This window comes from Ptiloglossa arizonensis, chromosome 1 (genome assembly GCF_051014685.1).
Source record: "Ptiloglossa arizonensis isolate GNS036 chromosome 1, iyPtiAriz1_principal, whole genome shotgun sequence".
NCBI lineage: Eukaryota > Metazoa > Arthropoda > Insecta > Hymenoptera > Colletidae > Ptiloglossa > Ptiloglossa arizonensis.
In genome coordinates, this window is record NC_135048.1 from 10269537 (window position 1) to 10295181 (window position 25645).

Below are 25645 nucleotides of genomic sequence, written 5' to 3' on the forward strand. Positions count from 1 at the left end.
TACAAAATTAAGTAAAATTGAAACTAATAAAGCCTTTATTCAATAAATTAGAGTAAATACCAAGAAGAATTGTATAAAAATAAATTTCTATTCAAATTAATCGTTCCAAATACTATAATAATATAATATATTATATTGTTACAAATAATATAATTTCCAATGGAAAATAATTCTTTCAATCCAAAACGTTCTTATTTCGTATATTTACTTAACGTGAAAATACTAGTTCTGTAATCATTTCAGAGCCTCTTCGATTTAAACTAAAATAAAGAATTGTAAATGCCGAAGAATATCGCCTCGCAGAATTTCAATTCGAGAAATTAATTTCAAGCGAAACCATCGATTCGATTCAACGTTACTCGCGAACATTTTTATTCGTCCATAGTAGCCAAGTCGGATCACTATTTTCAGACCAACACCGTTACCAGTGGAAAGTTTTCTACGCCCGTATCTTTGACTCGCTCCAAGAGGACGAGACAATCATTATCACCGGTGTGGCGCAATTAATTGGCGATCACTGAGTCCACCGCTGCTGATAAGTCGATTCCTCTGGTTTTATTTCTCCCGGTCGTTCTGGTCTTCTCCGTCGACAGCACCGCCTCCAATGTCGCCGTCGTCTCTCCTCCTGGCCTTCCCTTTTTTGTGGCCGCACACGTGTGAGGTTATCCCGTCGATGGTGACCCCGGCGTACACTCCTCCTACTCCGCGGCTGCTTTTCAGATCAGAAGAGCTCCGACAATCATCGCTGGTCCCCCTGACGCAACCTGTAACGCGCCGCTTTAGAGTATTCGTCTCCGATGACGTCAGACCGGAGCTACTCCTTTCCTCATCGCGCGTCTTGCTCGTGTACAACGACGAATACGCTCCAAAACGAGTACGACGATTGATATCCTTGGCCAGGATACACCAACTGGCGGTGGGTACATCACATTGTTTCTTTTCGTCGCGAGTCCGATGGTGGTTTGCACGACTTATATGGCGATCATACACGTCAAGGTATTAGAATTTTTGCTCCGAAATTATCTAGTTTTTTTTTTGAAAAAAATACTATATTTAACACTGGGGTTAACAGTTACGAGTTAGAGCTATTCGAGTTACTCGATATTCGAATATTTCATAGGTATTCGAATAGTGGGAGTATAAACTTCGAATATTCTGCTGCTCGAATATTCGAATTGTATTCGTTGAATATTCGAATTGTATTCGTTGAATATTCGAATTGTATTCGTTGAATACACGAATTGTATTCGTTGAATATTCGAATTGTATTCATTGAATATTCGAATTGTATCTGTTGAATATTCGAATTGTATTCGTTGAATATTCGAGTTGTATTCGTTGAATACACGAATTGTTTTCGTTGAATATTCGAATTGTATTCGTTGAATATTCGAATTGTATTCGTTGAATATTCGAATTGTATTCGTTGAATATTCGAATTGTATTCGTTGAATATTCGAGTTGTATTCGTCGAATACACGAATTGTATTCGTTGAATACACGAATTGTATTCGTTGAATATTCGAATTGTATTCGTTGAATATTTGAATTGTATTCGTTGAATATTCGAATTGTATTCGTTGAATATTCGAATTGTATTCGTTGAATATTCGAATTGTATTCGTTGAATATTCGAATTGTATTCGTTGAATACACGAATTGTATTCGTTGAATATTCGAATTGTATTCGTTGAATATTCGAATTGTATTCGTTGAATATTCGAATCACTAAATCGACGAATTTAAAGAACTTGGTTCGTAATTTGCATCGTTGGAGTGGGGATATTCGTGTACAATGATCGTGCAAGTAGCATGTGCTATTTATATACATTGAATATATGCGAATATAAACGAAAAGTATACAAAATATTCACGGACAGTGTATATTTAGGATCCGTTTTGCAATTGTTGCGGTATATCGTAGTTAAAGTTAGAGTAAATAAATAATTAATAAACATTTATTCTAAACATCACTGCTATCAGTTTGCGACGTTTGTGAAGATTAATTTATATTTAGAACCTGACATTTTTACGCAAGATATTACACTCTTAGCTATTGAAAAGCGAAGCCATACTTGCTCTGTGATTTTGTGTAAGCTGTGAACTACACATGTAACATGTATCACGTTTTTGTAAAGCAATTTTCGATTCATTCTTGCTTTGATCACGTATGGCGCTGCATCTTTACGAGCAAAAGATTTCTTTCTTTGTTAACATTAGATAATATATATATATATATGATATGTACAATCGAATTGATAAATTGTGTTATAGTCGCATGAACGTTTCCTTCGGTAAATGACGTTTGGTTATTTCATTTTCGCACAGTTTTTCTAGCTTTAAATTTGCTAAGTATGAACTACTACTAGTAGTTTAGTTAGTAGTTTCATTTACGAAAATCTATACGTAAGAGTTTGCTACATTTTCTCTGATATTTTGTATACTTGAATCATAACGTACATCTAACTAACTTTTTCGTAGCTTTTATTCATCCAGAATAGTGATTTATATATTCTGTCACGAATCAGCTGCTTTCTCGACATTCTTTGTGCGCATAGAAATATTATGTTGAAATAATTGACATTTTTATTCGCACTTTATATTTTTCTTTCAAATTCTGCGATAAATATTTTTTTCATCGCTTTCGTCGATAATAAAATTGAAATTGTCGTGGATACAACTTTGTATCAATGTTTTCCAACTTTTCAGAACTTTCAACTTTTTTAACAAAATTGATAACACTTTAATACGTTTTATTCTTCGTACAAGTCGCGTTACAGCTACGAATGTACAATTGAACTATTTGAGCTGTCACATCTAACTTAGGGTTGTTTTGCAAACATATAGTTTGATGTGGTCTGTAGCTGATATTGACTACGTTCTATTGTTATCGACACAATACAACAATGATGTCAGAGTTTATCGACAGACGATTATAAACCAATTTGACGAGATAAATACTTCACGTAAGTACCAAATATACATACGCACATGAGAAAGCATATTCTCTTAAGTATAAAAATGCAAAGCATGTTGTGCAAAATATGTAACATAAACAACGCATTTTTATCATCTTCTAATTACATAATAAATTTCTATCTTGGTTTCATTACTTTATATTCATTCTATAAAAATGTGTACTTGTATAAACGTTTGCAGTCTACGCATTACACAATTAAAATATTATAAATATCCACACAATATTCGAGTAGTCGTGTATTCGATTAGATTTTTATTACAATTCCTCAAATATTCGAATCACCGAAGTGTTCGAATATTCGAATGCAGAGAAACTCGACAAGTGTCCCAACCTTAGCTATGATCAAATTGGATAATTAAAAATAAATCTGTAAATATAATTTTGAAAAGTATCTCACATTTAACACACAGCACTACGCTACTTAATTCAGTTGTTCCAATTTATACACAGTTCGTTCCGTGTCAAGTATCCCCGAGGTTTGCATTCCTGGACAACTGAACTGTCTCGAGTATGTGATAATTAGCATATCTGCGGTAAATTATCCAGCACACCTTTCTTGAGCCATAATCGTATTACCATATAGACGTTCAGTATTTAACCATATCGATTTTCAGCACTTTCTACGATAGACAACACATGTACACCCAAACGTATCTACGTAAATTAAAACGTATAAAATTCATCAGAAAAAAAGTCCTATCGGAGAATCACTGAGATTACATTCAGTATAATATTAATTTCCGTATAATTAAATTAAACGAGATCACCTGCGACCGGTGTTTCCATCCATGTTCAATATTCTCTGTGTCAGGTACTGGTACCTCTCTTAACCGGAACCGTAAAAATTGAAACGTTCGATCAATGAGGACCAATTTGGTATCAATCGAACACGGTGCGACAAATGATAAAAATCGCTTGGACGAAGACCAGGGAAAAGAAAATGTCCATGTGCAAGGACGTAGCGTCGTTTCTGCTGTAATTACCGGCGACCTTGAGACCCGTTCACCGTTCGAGTCTCCGTGTATTTAGAGGCCGCCGGATTTGGTAGGCAAATGAGCCGAAATTGAGAGCCGCTCGCGCGGTTTGACGAAGAGCCAGAACAACAGGGAAGGATAGAAAGACCGGAGTCACTGATAGACGCTCCGTCCCAGTCAAAACAGACGATCCTGAAATCACCGGTAGGCCACAATCATTTCCCCATTATCCAGAAAAGTGGCCAGAAGATTTAACTAATTCAGCCACTCTAGTGACCGTTGTAATGGCCCAGGTTCCTCTACTTCTCGACCAATCCCGACGCAATCGCTGCAGGCTCTAAGCAAACTGTGACTTTTCGTGGACAATTTACGACCGTGGCTGTTCTAGGTGCAAAAGTTGCGGTGTCATTGCCGCAAATATTTTCAGAATGTTACCGAAACACACCAATATGGTAATCTTACGTAGATTACGTTTGATGGATAAACGGTAAGACTGAAAATTAATCCTCGAGATTGCAGGGAATTGTTACTTTGTGACGAGAGACACTTCTTCACTTTACTATTGGTTGTCGTGATATTGTTATTATCTGTGATAAAATAGAATTTTTAATGTAGGTAGTAATCTTGGTGGAAAGAGTGTTACTATTCGGTTATTGTGTATAGATTGTACGTGGAAAAGTTACTGCGTTATAAGTCCACGAGACGTCGTTAGGTACGGGCAGTTTAGATACGGAAATCGTATTTTATATTTAATTATTTATTGAATGGAGAAGCCAGTAGAAGGTATTGGTAGATGCGGTAGGATGTTATTAGAAATAGGGTAAAGTAAATACGTTAGTAGATGCAGCAGGGGATTAAAAACAATATTTAAATGCACGGTGCAATAAGGAAATTATTAGCTGCAGACGTAACGTAAAAAGATATTACGTATATGTTTGAAATAGGAGAGGCACTGGGTACAGAATTTATCGAAGAAACCGATATGCTTCCAATATTTGAATATTCGAGTAGAATTATTAGAGCATTGTTTAGTCGAAGAGCTACTAGTTAGTCGAATATGATTATTCAATTATCATTATTCGTGTATCATTATACGAATATTATTTTCCTTCACCGAAAGAATCTTTCCTATAACTAGAAACATAGCGAATAATGTAAATACATTTGTTGTTGCTCACAAAAATTGAAATGTTGTATAGAATATCGTGAAAATAAAACACAATTTTTTTAGAGTGATCGATGCATAAAATATTTAAAAAATGTACCACTTAAATTATATTTCAACAGTTCGATATTCAAATAATATTGGAATAGTATTAGAATAGTCGAGTATTTGAATAATATTAGAATAGTTTTGGAATAGTTATGTATTTGAATAATATTGGAATAGTTATGTATTTGAATAATATTGGAATAGTATTAGAACAGCTATGTATTCGAATAATATTAGAATAGTATTATAATACTCAAGTACTCTAATGATATTGATGTAATGTTGGGATACTCGAGTATTTTAAAATATCAGAGTAGTATCAAAATACTCAAATATTCTAATATTTGAATGATGTTTGACTACTCGAGTATTCGAATAGTATTAAACTACTCAAGCATTCGAATAGTATTAATCTACTCAAGCATTCGACTAGTATTAATCTACTTATACATTCGAAAAGTATCAAACTACTCAAGAATTCGAATAGTATTAAACTACTCAAGCATTCAAATAGTATTAATCTACTCGAGCATTCGAATAGTATTAATCTACTCAAGCATTCGACTAGTATTAATCTACTTATGCATTCGAAAAGTATTAAACTACTCAAGAATTCGAATAGTATTAAACTACTCAAGCATTCAAATAGTATTAATCTACTCAAGAATTTCAATAGTATTAAACTACTCAAACATTCGAAAAGTATGAAACTACTCAACCTTTAGAATAGTATTAAACTACTCAAGCATTCGAACAGTATTAATCTACTCAAGAATTTCAATAGTATTAAACTACCCAAACATTCGAAAAGTATTAAACTACTCAACCTTTAGATTAGTACTAAACTGCTCAAAAATTCGAATAGTATTAAAATACTCAAGTTTTCGAACAGTATCCGAGAATTCGAGTATGAGAACAGTACTCGAACAGTGTTCGCAGTCTATTCAAACCACCGGTGTTCGAATATTCGAGTACCAAATACGTATTCAATTACGAAAAGCTTGAAAAAGTAGTCACCAAAGCTCGATAAAAGTGACGAAATAATAAGAATAAAATGAAGAAGTAACAGGAGACACCGGGAACTCGTCGTCGAGTTCACTAACGCGTCGAAAGATCCGCTTGTGTCGCAGCTTCTAGTAAACAAGTGGTTGCGCACGCCGTTCGAACTCCGCCATTCTAGTAACAATCCCTCATTTCCCTGCAGAATTTCCGGTCAGCGGCGATAGCTCTCGGGCGCTGATCGGCTAGCGATCGCCGGGGTCAATAAAAATTCAGAGCACGCGGTCGACGCAAAGCGGGCGCGGACGGTCGCGTGACTTCGGCGCACAATTCATCGTGTCCATCCACGGCGCTCAAGACAAAAGGCAATCGTCTGAGCCGATCTCGCGGACTGTCCGACCGGTTGCCGACCGCTGATTGGTCGGACACCGGCTACTGGACCCGGTTGACCCCTAACCCCGGCAACTCGCTCGGCTTTATCGTCTGGAATTGCCGTGTTGGTGGCGAGTTGGTACAACAACGCACACGCGTCCCCGCGCTTTATGAGCCGCGTACCCGCACGTGGGAGCGGAATTCTGTGCTGAGCGACAAACAATTGCCGCCAAGTGGCTTAATTGCAGCCAACTAAACAAATGTTCCAACCGTATCTCCCTGGCCTGGCTCTACCCTGGGCCCAGGGGGCAATTTCTTTCTCTATAGGCCTGGTTCCAGGTCCTTGGCGAAGACAGTTTGAGGTTCTGGACTTGACTACTTTCGGTGCCCTCTGACGACTCGCGCGCGAAATTGTTGATTTTTCTCCGAACGACAACACCCAGGCGCGACAATTGGACGACACGTTGAACAATGATAAACCGTGAAACGTCCACGCTGTTAATCGCACGTGATAAATGGAAATCGTTGGTAAGAAAACGTTGAAACCTCCACGTTCACAGTGAACGCGCGTGGAAGAGGGAAACTGGACGTTGTTCTGTCGTAGGTATACCTCATCAGCGAGGCTCTATTTTGAGCGTTGTACCGACAACTGCCGGAACCAGGTGCTTTCTTTCTAGTGAATGTGATTTAAATAGGATTAGGTCAACGTCTCGTATCCAACTCTTGAGCAAGCCTGATTCGTTTCTCCAGTTTATTCGGTGACGCATCAATTGCTACTGAAAGGAAGTCAACCGGCGATACGAAATTATTTCCACCGTGGTTAATTCCAACAACTTGGGTGATTCGATCGCAACGTTCCTTCCTCGTGAACACGGGGCACTTCGTACAGCAACACAGGCCACTCCGAGAACAGCGAAATCTAATAACCGTTTAAAAAGCATTCATCCTTTCTGGACACGGAGTACTTTATCACGGTCCTCGGTGTATTTTAACATCACTCGTCACCTAACGAAGAACAATCTAGTATCGTTCTAAATACCATTCGGTTAAGTGTTATCTAGCATCGGATATGTATCTTGAGAGCAGAATCGATTAAAATCCAATAACCGGTCGGAAAACCGTTCGTTCCTCGTGAACTTATCGCTCTCAAAGGTGAATTTCGGTATTACTCATTACCCAAATAGAACATCCGGGACGATCCAACGTTCGTTCCGAACGTCCCCGAAATACTTCTCGTTGTGCGATTCGGTGGATGTTGAAAATTGGGTACGGACCTTGGGAGCGGTGAAATCCAATAATCGTTGAAAAAAAAAAGGAAAAAAAAAGAAAAAGGGACACGCTCGGAAGAAACGAGGCTAAATTGCAGAAGCACAAAACCATGTAGTCCAGCACGGTAGACCACAGGCTTGTTTCGTCTCCTGGAACGCTCCTCCCAGGACTCCTGGCGGCCGTCTCATGAAATCATTAACTCGACAGTTCCTTCTGGCGTTAAACGACGCAGGGACGAGCCAGTACACCGGCTCTTCCCCTCATTTTTCTCCGGTGGTTCTTGTTGCCGGCCTCGAAGACGAGCACCGCTCCCGGCTCGTTTCTCATTTGGCGCCGTGTGCGTCGTCGTAGGTGTATACGGCCGACTGGTCGCGCGCTCAGCGAGATTCCCATTTATCAGGGTACATCCGCCGGAAGTGGGGCGGCCCGTGCGTAGGTGAGACGAGGAGAAAGAGAGAAGGTGGACAGCCGCGAGAGAGAAAGCCAGAGGACATTGTTCATTAGTACCTACGACCTCAGGATACCTCAGGCCTCTCGTGACATGATTTACGAGTCGGTTTAGGACCGGGAATCGACCACAGGGTGGAATCGAGCGTGCCTTTCTGCGGATTTTCGGGGACCCGTGGCTCGAACGAGACCCGGTACCCTGCGAAGACAACCTTCCTACGGTTCTTGTATTTTGTAACTACGGCCACGTCGGGGGACTATTGTTTGCCAATAACAGATGGCCAGCCTAACACTCGGGTGTCGGTGCTCAACGCGTTGAAACGGGGGAATTCTTCTTCCCTCAACTTTCAGTCAATCGAGTTAACGTCTTTGGATATATGATCGTCATCAGCACTGTTGTTCAGTGTGTTCACCAATTCACGAAGTTTACGTATATGTAGGTATCGCTGTATTTACGTGTTTTGGAGTAGAGATGTTTTTTATCGTTTCGATATATCATTTCGACAAATCTCGGTTGGAACGAAAGGAGAGTGAGGTGGTTGTCTCTCAATTTCGTCGTTTTACTTAGAGTAATATCAATATTAGCGTAATTCGTAGACGTGTGAGTGTCGATCAGACGTGGTAAATGTTTCTCGCAGTGTTGGGTTGTAAATTACGATCAAGTTGCAGGACCTTTCACTTTGCTTTCTCTGCAGTATATCGTGTCTTCGTGAACTTGAACTTGTATTTTTATAAAATCGTTAAACAAAAGTGAACGAGTAACTTGAAATCGGTTGGTCTTTGGATTTATGTGGATAAATTCTCAAATGTTTAAAGAGCATGTAATCGAAGATCGAGTTAGAATTTCTTACATTTTTCATCGTTCGAGTCGAACGCTCGAAGTTTATTGCTGTTGTCGTTATTATTATTACTGTACATTCATCGTCAGAAAGATAGCAAAATCTTTCAATTATGCATACTGACAATTGTACACCTTGATTCGAAATTTCGATCATTCCATGCTGTTATTATAAAATGGTTAAATTAATAAAGTGGTAAAACGAAATAAGTTTCTTACGAAAATTTGAAAATTTTACCAACATCGAATTGAAATTTTTTAGAAGAATGAACATCTAAAATGTATTAAATTGTGTGGGTTGTAAATTTTCCAGTTAGTCTTCGTTAAATTCCATATTGTAATTAGGTTACAACCAAGACTGCTTTTTCACCTACGAATCGCCAATTATAGATTCATGCGAAAATACGAGAGAGAGAGAGGAGTGGAGAACGAGTCGAACGCTATGGTGGGGATAGACCTCAGTGGCCTCGAACGGCCACCATAGTACTTCGTCGCGCTACATAAATGAAAATCAGTGTAAATTACTTAAAAGTCGTACGTTCTTAATTAAAAGTATTAAAATCTCGTAATCGTTGAGTTGTTCGATTTCTGAATATTCTCTGCAAGCGAACTTCTCGTTTTACCCTCTTATTATGTAAAATCGTACAGACACGACTCGTTCGTATGAGTGTCCAATTTTTTTCCTAAAAATCTGTTCGCTTCGTATTTCCCGGGTCCCTATGAATTTCAATCACGGTTGTCGCAGCCGAGGCGTGTCGCGGATATTGAATTAATTAAACTTCTGAAACGAATTACTCTTGTTGAGAAATGCTTCTGGCTGATCGATTGAACAACGTAACCGGTTATGCTTATTGCTGGTAGCGGACGAGTCGCGAGAAAGTTGAACATAAATTGCTCCTAATTTTTTGACACACAATATTTGATAGCGAAACTATTTATATTTATCATTTTCTGAGGGAGGAATAGAAAACCGACAGGTTAACAACCGATGGGCGTATTATGTTTGTGTTGACTTTTCGTAATGGGAGATTTCCAGTACACGATTATTGTTCCTATATATAGTTCTGTGTTTTATTATTTTGCGTAAGGTGCGAGCAATTATATTAATTGTAGTAATTTGCAGCTACTATTATAAATCGTAATACGTGAAAATCTGTATAATAATCATCAATCAATTTCTTGCGTTACTTTTTATGAACTTGATAATAGTAATAAAGTTTTTTGTCTTTGTGATCTAATATGGTTCTTATGCGGTAAGATGTAACAGAGATAAGATTAATTTATCGATCACTGAAAAAATTAAAGTGACTATTATCACGCTTTAAGCTGATTCATAAATTAATGGAAAAAACAATCTATTATAATATGGATGATAGGAGGATTGAAAATTAATTTTAAATTGAAAATGTATAAAATGATAATTATGTAAATTTTCTAGAAACGTGCATTCTTCGGTATCTCTACGTTTAAACTATAATATTCCATTAAAATATATTCCGAAGAATATTGAAACCTTTCGCAAGCGTGTAAAATGTAAAACAATGTTACCTTCTTCACTGAAGACAAGAATTCATTTAATTTTGAAGTTTAACCATTGATAAATAATTTACAGATACATTTAAGATTAAAATCGAACGATTTAACGAAGTGAATTTTTAAGATTCGAAACGTATTATATTAAAATTCGAACCAACTCATTTATACTATTTTTAATGTTTGTAATTCTAGTAGGATAAATATTGAAAAGTTGGATCCACATAATAGAAGGTCTTTGTAGTCCTGTGATTATTTTTAGAAGACTCTGCAGTCTAAACGTGATGAGAATTTCATTGCGGAAACAGGAAACGGACGTCGGGGATCGAAAACGTATCGATAGGTAGCTGGAAACGGGTTATATTAAATTCTTAATGAAAGATTCTTAAAGTACCTCGCGATAGATGTTGAAGCTGTAACGCAAGATTGAAGATGCACGTTTCTAGTCAATAAATTCCACCGATTATTAAAACAGAGTCTGCACACGGTACTCCATGCCCTATGGGTCATATCAAAATCAACTGGCCGCTCAAGGCAACTGTAGTGCTATCCCCACCATACCATCTGTCTATCTCGCCACTCTAATCGTCGCTTCTTCGTGCAACCTACAGACATACATAATCTATCTCATAAAATGACAAACTGGTATGGCATGAAATTAGAAAGGGGAACTTTTTAATGAAAATACTCGTGTCAATGATCCTTATTTGATATTGAAGATAATTTATATACTGTATTATTTATAGTACATTAGTAAGTTTTGTGTGTGTATTTGTTGAAAATCTATGGCTCGAAGAATCTGACGAGACAAGAAATTCAGAAAGCTTTATTTTATCACCAGAAATAGAAATTTAATGCTTCGATTAATAGTTAGAAATTTTTAAATACTATAGTGTAGTTACTTATTTTTAAATACTATAATTAAACAGTTCGTGCAGAGTTTTTTGATAAATTGCATTTTGAATTTTTTGATCATTAATGCGTAACGTGCATCCTGCAAAGGACTGTTTTCCTAAACATTCAGGTGTTCAAATTTGTACAAAAGGTACCGATTAAAAAAAAGTAACTCTGTCACTAACACTGACTAAAATCTGTCACTATTGGTCAGAAAAATTCAAGTTTTAGCAAATCCTGACGAGACTTTGAACTTTTCTGGACTACAAACTGGATAATAGCTTTTAAATACCCGAAATTTGGTATTCGGTAGCGTTGTTCTAATCACATGCTAAATCCTATTCAATCTATTGACCAAGATCAATGGTTCGAAGAAATAAGTCGTTCCAGCTACTGCAGCTGCAAAAGTAAGATTTCTCTGTAAATCTTCGCTGCTTGGCTCGCTCCACGGTTACCTTATCTTCAATTGTCTTACATAAGTTTCTCTGGGTATGACGGCCCAGTACAATAACGTATAGAACAGAAAGCAACCTGTAACTACTGATTAGATCATCGTTTCAGGTGTACAGACTGATCAATTCTGACTCGTAGAAACCAAAGGTCCTATGTAACAGCATCTATCTCGGTTTACATCCCAATAACAGCGCAGTTGGGCTAACCTCATCGTGACATTACGTGTCATTAACTTAATCGACAGGTGTTTATTTTATTTGTATCGTGAAATCAGCAGAGTTCTAACAGACTTTTGAATCGAATTGTTTATCTTGTACTGGACTATTTCTCTTGTCCTGAATTGTATTATTCCTCTCAGTTTAAGTTTGACTTAGGTCTGGGTTAGGTGTATTTCTTCTGTCCTGGACTATTTTTCTTGCCCTGAATTGTATTAGTTCTCTTAGTTTAGGTTTGAGTTAGGTCTGGGTTAGGTGTATTTCTTCTGTCCTGGACTATTTTTCTTGCCCTGAATTGTATTCTTCTTCTTAGTTTTAGGTTAGTTTTAGGTTTCAGGTTGCGTTAGGTCTGGGTTAGATCTATTTTTCTCGTTCTGGACTACTTCTCTTCCCCTGAATCGTATTATTCCTCTTAGTTTTAAGTCTGGGTTAGGTCTGGGTTAGGTCTGGGTTAGGTCTATTTCTCTTGTCCCGAATCGTATTACTCCTCTTAGTTTTAAGTCTTGGTTAGGTCTATTTCTCTTCTCTATAATCGTATTACTCCTCTTAGTTTTAGGTCTGGGTTAGGTCTATTTCTCTTGTCTGGAATCGTATTACTCCTCTTAGTTTTAAGTCTTGGTTAGGTCTATTTCTCTTCTCTATAATCGTATTACTCCTCTTAGTTTTAGGTCTGGGTTAGGTCTATTTCTCTCGTCCCGAATCGTACTGTTCCTCTTAGTTTCGGTTCTTGTTCAGAGACTACACGTAATTCTCAAACGAGGCGTCGTGTCTTCACGGATCCTTGTGTCCCCGAATTTCGTTCAGCCGTTTCAATCCCTGAACGGTTGTCCATGTCGCGCACGGCACGGTCGGAAATTCCTTGGTTACATCACCGGCGCTTTTTGCGCGGCTCAAGCGCGGTATGCGCGTACAAGTCGACCGCTCGTCGTCCTACAACACCGCCGGACAAAGTTGCGGCCGGTATCAATTGGCCGTGCTCTCCTCGCCGTGTATACCGGTCGACCTTCTGCAGTTGCAACACGTGACCTGACACAGATAGGAGAGTCACAGTCGGTCCGTCGGGCCAGGCATTGCTTGCACACACGCCTTGCGAAACCGAGCGTACGTTTCATCGGGGAACCCTGCTGACAAAGGGAGGACCAACGAATTTCGTACATCGGCGTTGACCTCATGATTCTAGAACCAGCTCTCCGACAGAACAATACCACGATCCGAGATTATCCCGATCCTTGGGTGATGGTGCATTGCTTTAGGATTAGGACTAACGACCACTCGTATTTTAGCGCGGTGGGCTGACTTTGCAAAATCCTATGGTCATTCCTAAGCGTGAAACGATGAGACACCTGACAGATGCAGGATACCGCCTATTCGTGGCCTTTGGAATATTTTCCACAGCTTTATACTGCGCAATCAAAAAGAGCTCTTGTTTGGTAATAGGTATACTTTTTAACGACGAGAAAGAGAGAGAGAGAGAGAGAAAGAGTCATACCGGTACGGTGTACAGAGAGACATTATAACGAGAAACTTTAAACGACAGGTACTACAAAATCAATTTCGTGAAGTTATTGGTGTAAGTATACAAAGTCTGTTAGTTTCTGCCGCATTATCGCCATTAGGTTTACACGGATCACGTAATTGAATTAATAACGTGGCTTTAAATCAAATCGAGTTTATCGCGCGAGATTTAATGTCATCTTAATCATAAATCTACACTCGGTAATCAATGGCTGAACGTTCTATCCCGACGTGGCCTTTTAAAGTTTCCGCGATCAATTACTAGTCCATGGTGTTAAATATATCGCAAGCGACATCGGGAATTAATAAAATATGGTATTAAATAATTACTTAATACGGTATAATATTCTTTTACTGAAAGATTGATTATATATACTTTGAATCAAAGAAACTCTAATCTTATAGACAGATGACTTTTAGCGCATGGTTCTTCTCCTATTATCCATCGTTACACTTAGGATTCACTGTTTTTCACAAGTCTACGACAAATGATCAATAACATTCGTGGAGATTTACTAATCGTAGATTCCTTTATTTATCAAATTTGAAAGTTTCTCTGTGCTGCTGTAGTTGTACCACGTCTCGAGTATACCAAACTCTGTTATCGTATTCTCTGTTATTTCCTGTTGCTGTAAATCCGACATACGGAGATCTCTGCGAACTGATCGAAAATCGGATACACTTCTGATCGTTTCTATGGAAGAGGTACCGTTTTGTTCCAGGAATTGAGCCTTCTTTTTATCTCCGTCGTCAAGGATGTTGCCCCGCAAGGAAATATTCCTTTCGGAGCAGGAAGACGGTCGCGATCTCCAGTGATATCAATGCCTGGGCGGTTTCAAAGTTGCTTTCGGTTTTCCTGCGAAGAGCGAGCTAGCCGGGTTACGCTATTGATCCGGCATTCTCGACGTGCCTCGATCCCGTCTCCCATAGCACGTCGTCGAGCCGAGGCGTAAGTAATTTGCGTTCAGACGAACCGCAAGCCGCTGGCAGCTCTCGATCCGGGACAATAAAGTCCACGGCCATTCCGTGGGTGTACGGAAAGTCTGTCGGTGTGTTTTTCTGTGGCGCAATCGCAAAGACAATCGCGACTCCATGAAACGAGTCGGACACCGTGTGCACGGTTGACCGCGGGATTGATAAGTTTGTCTGACTTGCGGTGTCTTCATTTTTCTATAAACTAGGACTGTGAGGATTGGAGTCTCTTAGTTGGAGTTCTCTAGGATGTGGTACTGGGCATATTTTGTATTTGCAATGAATAGGTTTGCACAGTTCCTGTTAGATCTTTTGAGAATTAGGAAGAAAGATTTTTGATAAGTTTGTCTGATTTGTGGTGCCTTGATTTTTCTATAAACTAGCACTGTGAGGATTGGAGTCTCTTAGTTGGAGTTACCCAGGATATGGTACTGGGCATATTTTGTATTTGCAATGAATAGGTTTGCACAGTTCCCTTTATATCATTTGGGAATTAGTGATGAGGGCTAGAAAGGAAGATTTTTGATAAGTTTGTTTAAATTGTGGTGTCTTAATTTTTCAATAAACTGGCATATTTTGTATTTGCAATGAATAGGGTTACATCGTTCCTGTTAGATCTTTTGGGAATTAAGGATTAGGGCTAGAAAGGAAGATTTTTTATAAGTTTGTTTGACTTGTGATTCCTTGATTTTTCAATAAACTAGCACTTGAGGATTGAAGTCACCTAGTTGAAGTTCCCCAGTATATGGTACTGGGCATATTTTGTATTTGCAATGAATAGGGTTGCATCATTCCTGTTAGATCTTTTGGGAATTAGGGATGAGAACTAGGAAGAAAGATTTTTGATAAGTTTGTCTGACTTGTGATGCCTTGATTGTTCAATAAACTAGGACTTGAGGATTAAAGTCATCTAGTTGGAGTTCCCCAGTATATGGCACTGGGCATATTTTGTATTTGCAATGAATAGAGCAGCATTTTTGTTAGATCTTTTAGAAATTGGAGCTACCCAAGAGAGACAAGTCCTTCATGTCATTGATTTAGTTGAAATTTTGCACGTTTGTAAATTTAGTTATCCAGTTGAAGAAAATGTAGCATTATAAGGGCAACTGCTCGATAACTTTTGAGATATTTGTGATTAGTGATTTATTATTGTCCTAAGTACGGATTTATTTCAAATAATTACCGAGTACCGTTACGGTTTAGCGGGAATATTCGAAGATTCCGAAAAGCCCGTCATTGTTAAATTAATTATAATGGTTTAATTAATTTAATTCCTATAATTTATAAAATTAATTAAACAAAATTTTAATGGTTTCCCTTAATGGTATAATCTACTGTTACCAATTTGTAGAATATTCTACAAAATTATACAATGCAAAACTGTTGCGATAATGCAGTATAAAATTGGCCATCGTTAATACGATTAACAACGATTGACTTAACGGATTAAAATTAATTACAGGTTAGAAAGATATGTGACATAAAACAAGAGCGATTGGAAACAAACAATAATGTGAATTACGAAACAACACGATTCGAATTCGTGCATTTTGTTTTCATTGTTCTTTCTTAATAAACGTAATTGGTCGAGTAAGCCATGAGAATGGTTTATTTAATCCTTTACAGGTTGGCGGTTTTCAAAACCTTTAGTAAATCATTATAGTCGGAACAAAATCAACTGACTGCTCAGGGTCACCGATAGACTATCCCCTCCCTTCAGCCTCCCCACCACCTTATCTCTTGTCCCCATGCGCAAACGTGCAAGTCCTCCATCTCTGCAATATGGAAACACGGTAGTACGTCATAAGAGTGGGGGTCGTGTTGGCACGATACGCATAGGGACAAGTGGCTTTGAGCGACCAGTTGATCCCGTCTCAAACAGTGCTTCTCGCGCAAGAAAATCGTCTATATAACCTGGATCTAACAACGCGTTCAATCTTGTTGCAGGAAAACATCTCAACGCCGGAACCAGCCGACATATCGGAGGAGGATCACTATTCGAGTAAGCAAAACTTTCCATCACCCATTTTCGTAAACCTAGTCGTTTCTCTGTTCCCCTCACGAGGGATCGAACCTCGCTCCCGTTTGGAATTGCGAGAATAATATTTCGTGACCCTTGGGCCATCTTTTTGTATCGTGTATCGAAGCTCTATGATTTTTCATTTGAAAAGAGTGGGGGAAACTTTGAAAATAGAGTGTATCTTTTTTCATATAAATTCTCAAAGAGTGGAGATTGAACCGTACGGTAATCGACAATGTTTAAAATATTATTCGATATTAAGACTTACGGAAAATCTTAAACAAGTCAAAGTTTCGGGAGATTTTACACTTCTGTGGATCTTGCTACTATATCATGAAGGATTTGAAATCTTAAATGCCTCGATGGCCTAGAAATTCTTGAAAGTTTTGCAAACTTGATAGTCTTGGAAGTCCTGAAAGTTTTAATAGCCACCTGGAATTAAATCCGTGCTTCCACGGTTGACAATGGTGACGTTATCGGTTGTGTTAGTACTTTTCATTGGCGGTCAGTGACATTCACACTTCGGTAAAGTTGAATCTTCTTCCTGGAGCCACTGGTCATGAACACTGAGCTGTTCCATGAAACCAGTCTAAAATGTTTCGAATAGCGTGTTTTGAACGTTCGAGTATTTTTCTCCATACGATGCAGCCTTGTTTGCATCAAACATCAGAATGTACATTTGCTGTGACGTTAGATCAGTTTTTTGTACACATGGATCGTCAGTAGATATATATTTTTAATTCCTGATTTCTACATTTCGTTTTACATTATGCATTTTATCTTTTTATACCATTTTATCTATTTGTTCTGTATCTCCTTTAAGTTAGTATTCTTACTATCCCTTCTCCCCTTATTTCTACTCTTTTTGCAAATTGACATCTTTACACTACCATCCAGATAGTGAATGATAACCCTACTTTACACGTGGGTTCAAGTCACAGCTCAATATAAGAATGGTCAACTCCTGAAAATTGTCTACCTTCCCCGGATAACTAGCCAAGAGCTGTACTGTATCCTATCATCTGAGCAAATACAACTGTATCTGTTTAATATATATGTTTAATATTAGGCTGGTGTTTATAATTACATAAATATAGTTCTACATTAAGATGAAAATAAAACTCGAGTCTCGTTTAAGAGTCCAAGTGAGACATGACTGCATATCGGTGTAAAAAACCCTCCCAGTTTCTTTGTAATAGTTTTTATAATTAAAGTTCGTTGATACCGGAAAAAACACACAAAACCAGATTAAACCAACTTGAACATGTTTGAATTAGTTGCGGTCAGTTCACAGTGAAACTTTTTTTAACATTGGACAGAGAAAGTACCTGAAAGTCTTTGAAGTTTGAATCGGTTATAATTAATTCATAATTCAAGTTCTGTTGACATTCGAAAGAAAAATCACTGGAACCAGTATAAACCAGTTTGAACCGGTTTGAGTTAGTCGAAGTCAGTTTATAGTGCAAAAATACATGAAATCAACTTGAACAGACTTGAGTCAGATACAATCGATTCGTAATAAAATTTCAAAGTTACTGAAAAGAGAAATCACACGGAACCAACGTGAACTAGTTTGAACCGGTTTGAGGTAAATTTCTAATGCAAGAATGGATGGAATCGGTCTGAACCGATTTGAGTTAGTCGCAGTCGGTTTGTAATGCAAATTTTATTGATATCGGAGAGAGAGAGAGAGAGAGAAAGATCGCATGGAACCAGTTTGAACTAGTTGGAACCAGTTTGAATTAGTTTCTTCTCTGCCATTTATAATATGTGCAAAAATTGGATTTTGCCTGCATACAGAAAGCTTGTCGAAACTTCATCCCGTGTTCGTCAGTAACCTCAGCAACAGACTATCGAGGGACCCCGCCGTTTCAGCCAAAGCGTTCAACGTGGTGTTCGTTGTCCTTTGGACGAGGTCGGGTCGCGTCGCGTCCGTTTCGGGAATTTGACCCAAATTCAATGGCGGCGTCGCGTTTCTGCATTATTGAACGGGCTGAATGATTTAGACGTCACGTCGTTCCCGTCACCCGCCAACTTTATCCGGTTGCTAATAAATCTCTCTCCGCTTTCGTTTTGGCGCGGCTCGAGTGCTCTTCTACGTGTCACTGCTAACTCTCTCGCTCGGATGAATCGACGCTGCAACCGGAGGGAAATCTGGAGAGCAACGAGCTACTGAGCCGATCACGACTGAGTTTCGTGGCAAAGACCGGTGACGGGGTGGTTATCGATCATCCGTGATGACGCATTTTGACTTACGGTGATCCCCGCTTTCAAGTGACTGTTTTTACACCCGAATTCAAGCTACCGAAGTCATCCTTTCACTGTTTATGTTCACGCAGTACGGGCAATTCATTTTTATCGGCGTCGGTTGAACAGTAAAATTGTTACCCCGCTTTCAAGTATCTTGGCGGTAGCGATTTGAACACTCGAAAGCGGGGAATTGTTAACAATTTGGAAATTGTCTCGATAAACGCAGTGATGGTGATATTTCTCAGCCAAGGATTAAGATATTGATTTTTTAATCATTATTCGAACAGTTCATCATTTATTACTATCGTAGGTTAGGTTATGTTCGAGTTAAGCGAAGGTTATATTTCGTTTGAATTAAGCGAAGGTTAGATTTCGTTCGAGTTAAATCATTCTAAATGTGTGTTAAAATAATATTCAATTATTGTTCGAATAGTTAATATTTTGTTATTGTCTGGTTAGTTATATTCGAGCTAGATGTGTATTAGAGCAGCCTATCTCTTGTTTAATAGTTTTAGTATTGGCTTTATTTATTAAAGATATTTTCGTACAATTAGATGAGCCATTGAAATGGAAATGTCCGATTGTTGTGTCAATAGTTTGATCGATTTACCAGGTTATTGATATATCAGAAGTTATTGATGTAGTCCAACTTAGCGCACCTTAGTCCGATCAGTCATGACGATAGATCTACTCTATTATTTGAGCGAAATTGTTTCAATAACTTAATTATTAGAATTTCTCGTTAGGTGTTTGGTTAATTTAACTCCAGCTCGCTATCATTAAAACTTTGCATTCCCTAAATTTGTCTTGCATTGGTGACTGAAACGATCGTTCGAAGTTTGTTCTAGTGTTATTACTTATCCGATGACTATATAAATTCACAAATACACAGGGTGTAAACGAAGTATAGGTATAAACTGAGTAAGTCTCTATTAAACACGTATCTGAATAGTAATATTTTCAGATATATATTTAAATTTATCGTTTGAATATAAACCAGTTTAATAAATAAATTCAACAATATCGATATTTTCTCGTACGAATTCACACGTTGTACAACGATCTGGTTATCTCGTGCTCGGTATGTAACTAATAGATGACATCAAAGTGAACATATCCCACAACACGAGTTACTTGTCTTTCACTTTCAGAAGTAAACAAAATTCACAGTTTCACTAATCTCGGTATTTTCAACCAATCTTTGCTTCGTGTTTCTCATTTTTCTACCTTTAGAAAAGCTAAAAAATACATTTGAAATTCCCAGTACCGTGTCATGTGTCTATTAAAATTTGTTTATTTCTTTCCACGTACCTCCAAAGTTTCCACCTACGATATTCATATACCTTGTGTACAATATTTACTATTTCTCGTTCAGTCAGGACAATCGAGTCCAATTCGCGATTGTTCAATTTTCGACTAACCGATTCTACTGTACCAACGGTTAGTAGCAACGTATTTGTGAAAAACGTTGATAAAAGCGACCTGGGCGCCGTCCGCGTTACGATTGACCAATGTATTTATTAACATGCACCGACACTTCAACCTCGTAATCTCGTTACCGCGGCCTCTTACATGAAAGAGCGAGACGCACTCGCGTCTTGCGCACGATGACGTTGCCTCGCGGTTCTGAGAATCGAGCGATTAATTAGACGAAGATCTTCGCGCCGCCATTGCGTCCTCCTTCGAGCTGATCTCGTAGCTTTTCGATCAGATGATTTCATTCTTTGCACGTTTGTGTCTCATCGTACGACAGACTCTCCGTTACAGATAAATTCAAGTATTTCACGAACAAAAAATACGTGTCGTCGATCGACGCTCCGTAAGTTCCAATTTTTAAATTGTCTCGCGACCTCTGTTCGTCCTTTAGCTGTGTTTTATCAATGGGAAATTTAATACGGAATATTTCTTCGCGATTTCAACGATTACTTACCGGTATTTACAAGAATTAAACCGAGAAATTTGATCACGAGTATTTCTTCGCCCTCTACGCAAATATTTATCTTTAGCACGCGATGAAATAGAAACGAAATTGGAAAGTATATTTCTTCTCTTTTCAGCCCTATGCACACTGAAAGAATCGTGACAAATCTTATAATATGTGTATCGCACATAGTATTGCCATTGATACTCTTGTTTTACATTGATCAGACTGCCTTCGAATAGAACCAAATAAATAAATAAATGTAATTAACCCTCTCGGTTTCGATCGACGTGTGTACATTTGCCGCCGAAAGTACGCGAAACTCGATCAATTGTTACTTGGAATCGACTGTCGAAGCAGAGCGATTTCACGGCAGGTTCAATGAGTCTGCCAGCGCCAAAATCTTTCAGCAGGAAATTTCACGCGGAACTTGTTCGCCTTCCGCTGTCGGACATGAGAGTCTTTACTCATACGAGACGAAACGGGATCGATAATCGAGTGCGTACACAATCGAGATAGGGTCGTACCCATTGGGCATGAGGTTTTAATTGACACTCGACGAACTCACTGTCGCACTCGTACCCCGCGTTTACCGCGCCCCTATTGCGCTTCCTTTATGCAATTCGCGTAACACACCTCGATTTTTATTGTTGCTCATCGGAGACACCGAGAGAACGTAACGATCAACGAATCGTCCAATTTCAAGGTGAAACGCGGAGTGAAAATTAAGATAGTACGTATAGATAATTTCGTTTGAAGATTGCTGCGAAATTGTACCGTATCGTTTATTTATTTTCCAAAAGTACGTTTTATGGTAATCACTTCGAGCTTGAAAATTCAACGTCAATCCACTGTTCAGTTATCCCTTGTTTAAGCGAGAAAATGCTTCGTCTTTCGGGTAAATAAATTCCACTTTAATTACGTTTCTTGGTTGTAATATACTTGTGAATAATAGTTCGTGAAACCGCGTTTAATTTTGTTTGTCGAAGACAATTTTGTTTTGATTATGAACAATACACTGTACTTGCTCCGGAGACCTTCAGAAACCTACGGTCGAAAGCGTTGAACGATAAATTACTCGTTGCAATTGGTGAAGAAAATTTACACTCGTTTACCATAGGTGATAACACGTAACTGCGGGGAAATTTCATAGTCCGAGATAAAAAGTAAATTACGTCAAATGGTATAAATATTCATCTCGAATTCGTTCGAAAACCTGTTATACGAAATAATTTCAAACACTTCGTGGGTTCGAGCTAACAACCTGTTTTGTAATCTTCGCAGCTGCTAACGCAACGGCCGTTTGTCCTTTCTCGCACGGTGTAACACCGATTCGATTCAAAACGATTGAAACTTTTCATCGATGAATTTACAGTTCACACGTTCCCCGAGCTTTCCTTCTTAAGTATAAACAAACGCTTCGAACTGCTTCTGAGAACGCTAGTTTCGAGCTACGATTCCATTTACGTACGTCTGATCGAAAGATGAGCGTATGCGTCGCTGGTTAAAATTATTCGGAATTTTGTCCAGTTTTCCAGAACACGGTAGTCCATCAAAAACCGTTCGAGTCATTCGATCGGTTTTTGTTCGTGGTTGAAACGAATGCAGTGACGATTGAATGAAATTCCGGACACACGGTAGCGCGCGATCGGTGACGAAACTGTTAACGTATCTGTATTTTCGTGCGAACGAACTGGAGAATTCGACGAATGTCGGTGAATTTCGATAGTTGGACCTGTTGCGTCGTCGAACGTGAACCGTTTGAAGACGGGAACGTTGATCGATCGACGTACGAGGCAACGTTGACGGTAGTAAGGAACTCTCGTATGAGTAATGACTCTGTTGAACATCTGGCATTGGCTTCACGAATTGGTATCAACTCGAAGTAATGCAATCGGTGCCATAAAAATGTTGAAGTCACTTGTGGCTTAGCAAAGACGGTGGAGGCTGAGATATACGATAGTGAGACTTAAAGACCACGCCTTTTTCAAGCGAATGATCTTCGAAATAAAAACAAGTGGAGATTGTCGAATGAATAGTTCCCGTATAACACTTTCTACTGAAAATAAGTGACTTTGAAGATCTATAAGTAAAGATACTTTGATGCTCGAAGAGGAACGATAATATACGGTAACTCCCGGATAACTGAACAATTGTCACCTTTGACGAGTGGAAGTGGATCTCTATTATACATTATTTTCACGAGAATATTATCAATGAACTGGCGCGGAGAATGAGTTCAAACATGATAGTGTTCAGACTGTTTTAAAGTATGGGTGTTTGGTGCACGGTGTCTGCGATCCTGTCATTCGAAGTATGCGAGGTCGGTCGAATGAGGGCGTGTATAGATTCAGTTTTATCGGTGAAACATCGCCAATTCGTTTGCAATTACCTCGCGAGGATATAACTAAAGAATAAAAAAATAAAAAGTTTCAATACTTCGAAAGTATCGAAGAATATATCATTCGGGAGGATGTTCAAAAATTACTGGGTACGTGAAATATAATGAAATAAACCTGAAAGAGTCGAATACGATTAATTAATCAATAGCGATAGCTACAGATTTAGATTAATACCAGTGTATGGTACGTATTAAAATAAATTCTATTTTATGGTGAAAAGCAATTTTGAACAAGAAACATTCACGCTAAAAATACTTCTTGGATACTGACTGATAGTTTGTTGGAATATAGTCTGATCTTATCTAATTTTCGGTTTCCACCACCCGGAAACTAATTTCGATAAAAAAAGATCCATATGAGAAAAATAATCGCGCGTACGAAAGTATCTCTGAACTAAATTTGGCAAAGTACGAACAGCTGCTAAGATATTGAAACGTACACCGATAACTTCGTATCGTTTCTTTCATAAATTTCTTTAAGTTCTCGAATATTTCTAGAGCATTTCCAGTAGCAGTAGAAAATAGAAATATGTCAACGAAATAGTAGTAAATAAGCCATGATGTATCATAACTCATTCACATCGAACTACATCACCCAGAATCTCTGTAACCCTTATCGCTACATCACACCCACGACTGTCCAATTAACAACGAATAGAAAGCACCAATCGCTGGAACACAGTAGAACCTCGATAATTGCAATTGAACGGAACTAAAAGTTCCAGCAAATTTCGAGAATAACCGATCCAGTAAGGATCCCTGCATACGGTTTACTACCTGTTACTTCTGCATCCAACTTCACTCGTTACTAAACGACACTGTCCTCTCTGTCTGAAACGTCCCCTCCGATCGAAACGTCACCAGTTCTCGAGCGATCGTCCCTTCGATGAAACGCAAAGGGCGAGGTTCTCGTGCGATTATCGAGGTTTCACTACACTGGTCAACGGGGTCCACGTTCACTCCTTCTCTCGCGTACAGTTCCTTTCAATAAAAATAATTTGTCCTCGTTTCACAAAAGTCGCCTTAAACCACGTCCAGTAATAAACGCGATCGAAACGTTGATTATCGATCGACACACGGATAATTGCATATTTGTCTCACGGTAAATACCACGTAAACAATATCAATAGCACCACGTCCAAGCGAACCCCATGTAAAATCGCACCACCACAAACCGTAGTCACCGCTCTGGTTCGCTGGACCGGAAGTGAGCCCGATTCTCCCCTCCATTGGCATCATTCACCGTGTTAATCATGCCCTGAAACCAATTGGCACTTTTAATTTCGGCAGGCGCGCTCATGAAAGACGCGGATAAGCTGAAGCTGATGCTGCTCGCGTGGAATTATAATCTTCAACAGCAGGCTCAGGCTCAGGCTCAGGCCCAGGCCCAGGTACAGGCACAGGCGGCCAACGCGGCCCTCTCGCCAAATAACTCCTCGACAACCACGGCCACCACCGTTGGCACACCTGTCACCAGTCAATCGGCTATTTCCACGGCAAACAACACCATTAACAACTCCACACTTACAGGTAACGCCTTATCTTCATCGATCGACAGAATTTCCGGGCCATCGTCGTTTTTTAACGCTTCCACGACCGGGGATCGTGTTTTTAACCGCTCAGGGGTTTGCTTTAACGATTGGTCGCACTGTTGGTAGATGGAAACGACGTGGTTTTCGTTGCGGGCTGTACAGACGGTATTCGAGTATTTTACACCGGCATGAATAGTAGGGGAATTTAGTTTTCTTTTTCTTTTTTTTTTTTTTCGTTTTTTTTTTCTCTTCGTCAAGGTATTTCGTCGTAAATATTTTTGTTATCGTTTGTTGCGGTGTAGTACACTTAGACGTTGAAGTATCTGGTCGTTAACCCTAGGAGGGATTCCGGGGTCTCAACCGACCCTCACGTATTTCTAGATTACGTGTAACTTGTTTTGCTTTTGGGCGATTGTTAAACGTATTACCAGCGTGTATATCGTTACGTTACGTTAAAGATTCGATACACAAGGAATGGAAATATTGTTGCGTACCGCTTAACGAATTAGTATTTACAGGTATCGATAATCCGAATGCGGAAGACTGTAATGACATCTGTTTCCGACATACACTGCATTTGTATATAATTGATACACCCACGAGTATCGTATTGGAGAGAATTTTAATACGAATTGAACGTGAAACTGTTCAGTGACTTGTAAACGCGTACTACATGGAACATTTATCGTAAAAATTCTAAAGTATCCGGTACTCGAGAACGATCTCCAAAGAAGTCTCGGTATTCGTCTTTGCTTTTTTACAAGAGGAAAGTAACAAAATCGACGCGTTTCCTACTTATCCTCTGTATCGTTTCAGTGGAGAAGTTTCGTAGTATTGTTAACTTCTG

The 25645-nt window shown here is 38.8% G+C and overlaps 1 protein-coding gene across 2 annotated transcripts in view; it reads left to right on the forward strand.

Annotated features, from left to right (window-relative positions):
- Positions 1-507: 507 nt before the first annotated feature.
- The window catches only part of LOC143153409 (uncharacterized), a 67795-nt gene continuing 42657 nt past the window's right edge, over positions 508-25645 (forward strand). The window contains exons 1-3 of one of the 2 annotated variants that reach the window (XM_076324531.1): positions 508-916; positions 16622-16676; positions 24557-24796. In XM_076324531.1, the coding sequence (XP_076180646.1) occupies positions 605-916; positions 16622-16676; positions 24557-24796 (607 nt within the window). In that variant the 5' untranslated portion in view covers positions 508-604. The remainder of the gene's footprint in view (positions 917-16621; positions 16677-24556; positions 24797-25645) is intronic. The other variant, XM_076324541.1, reaches the window with a different exon arrangement.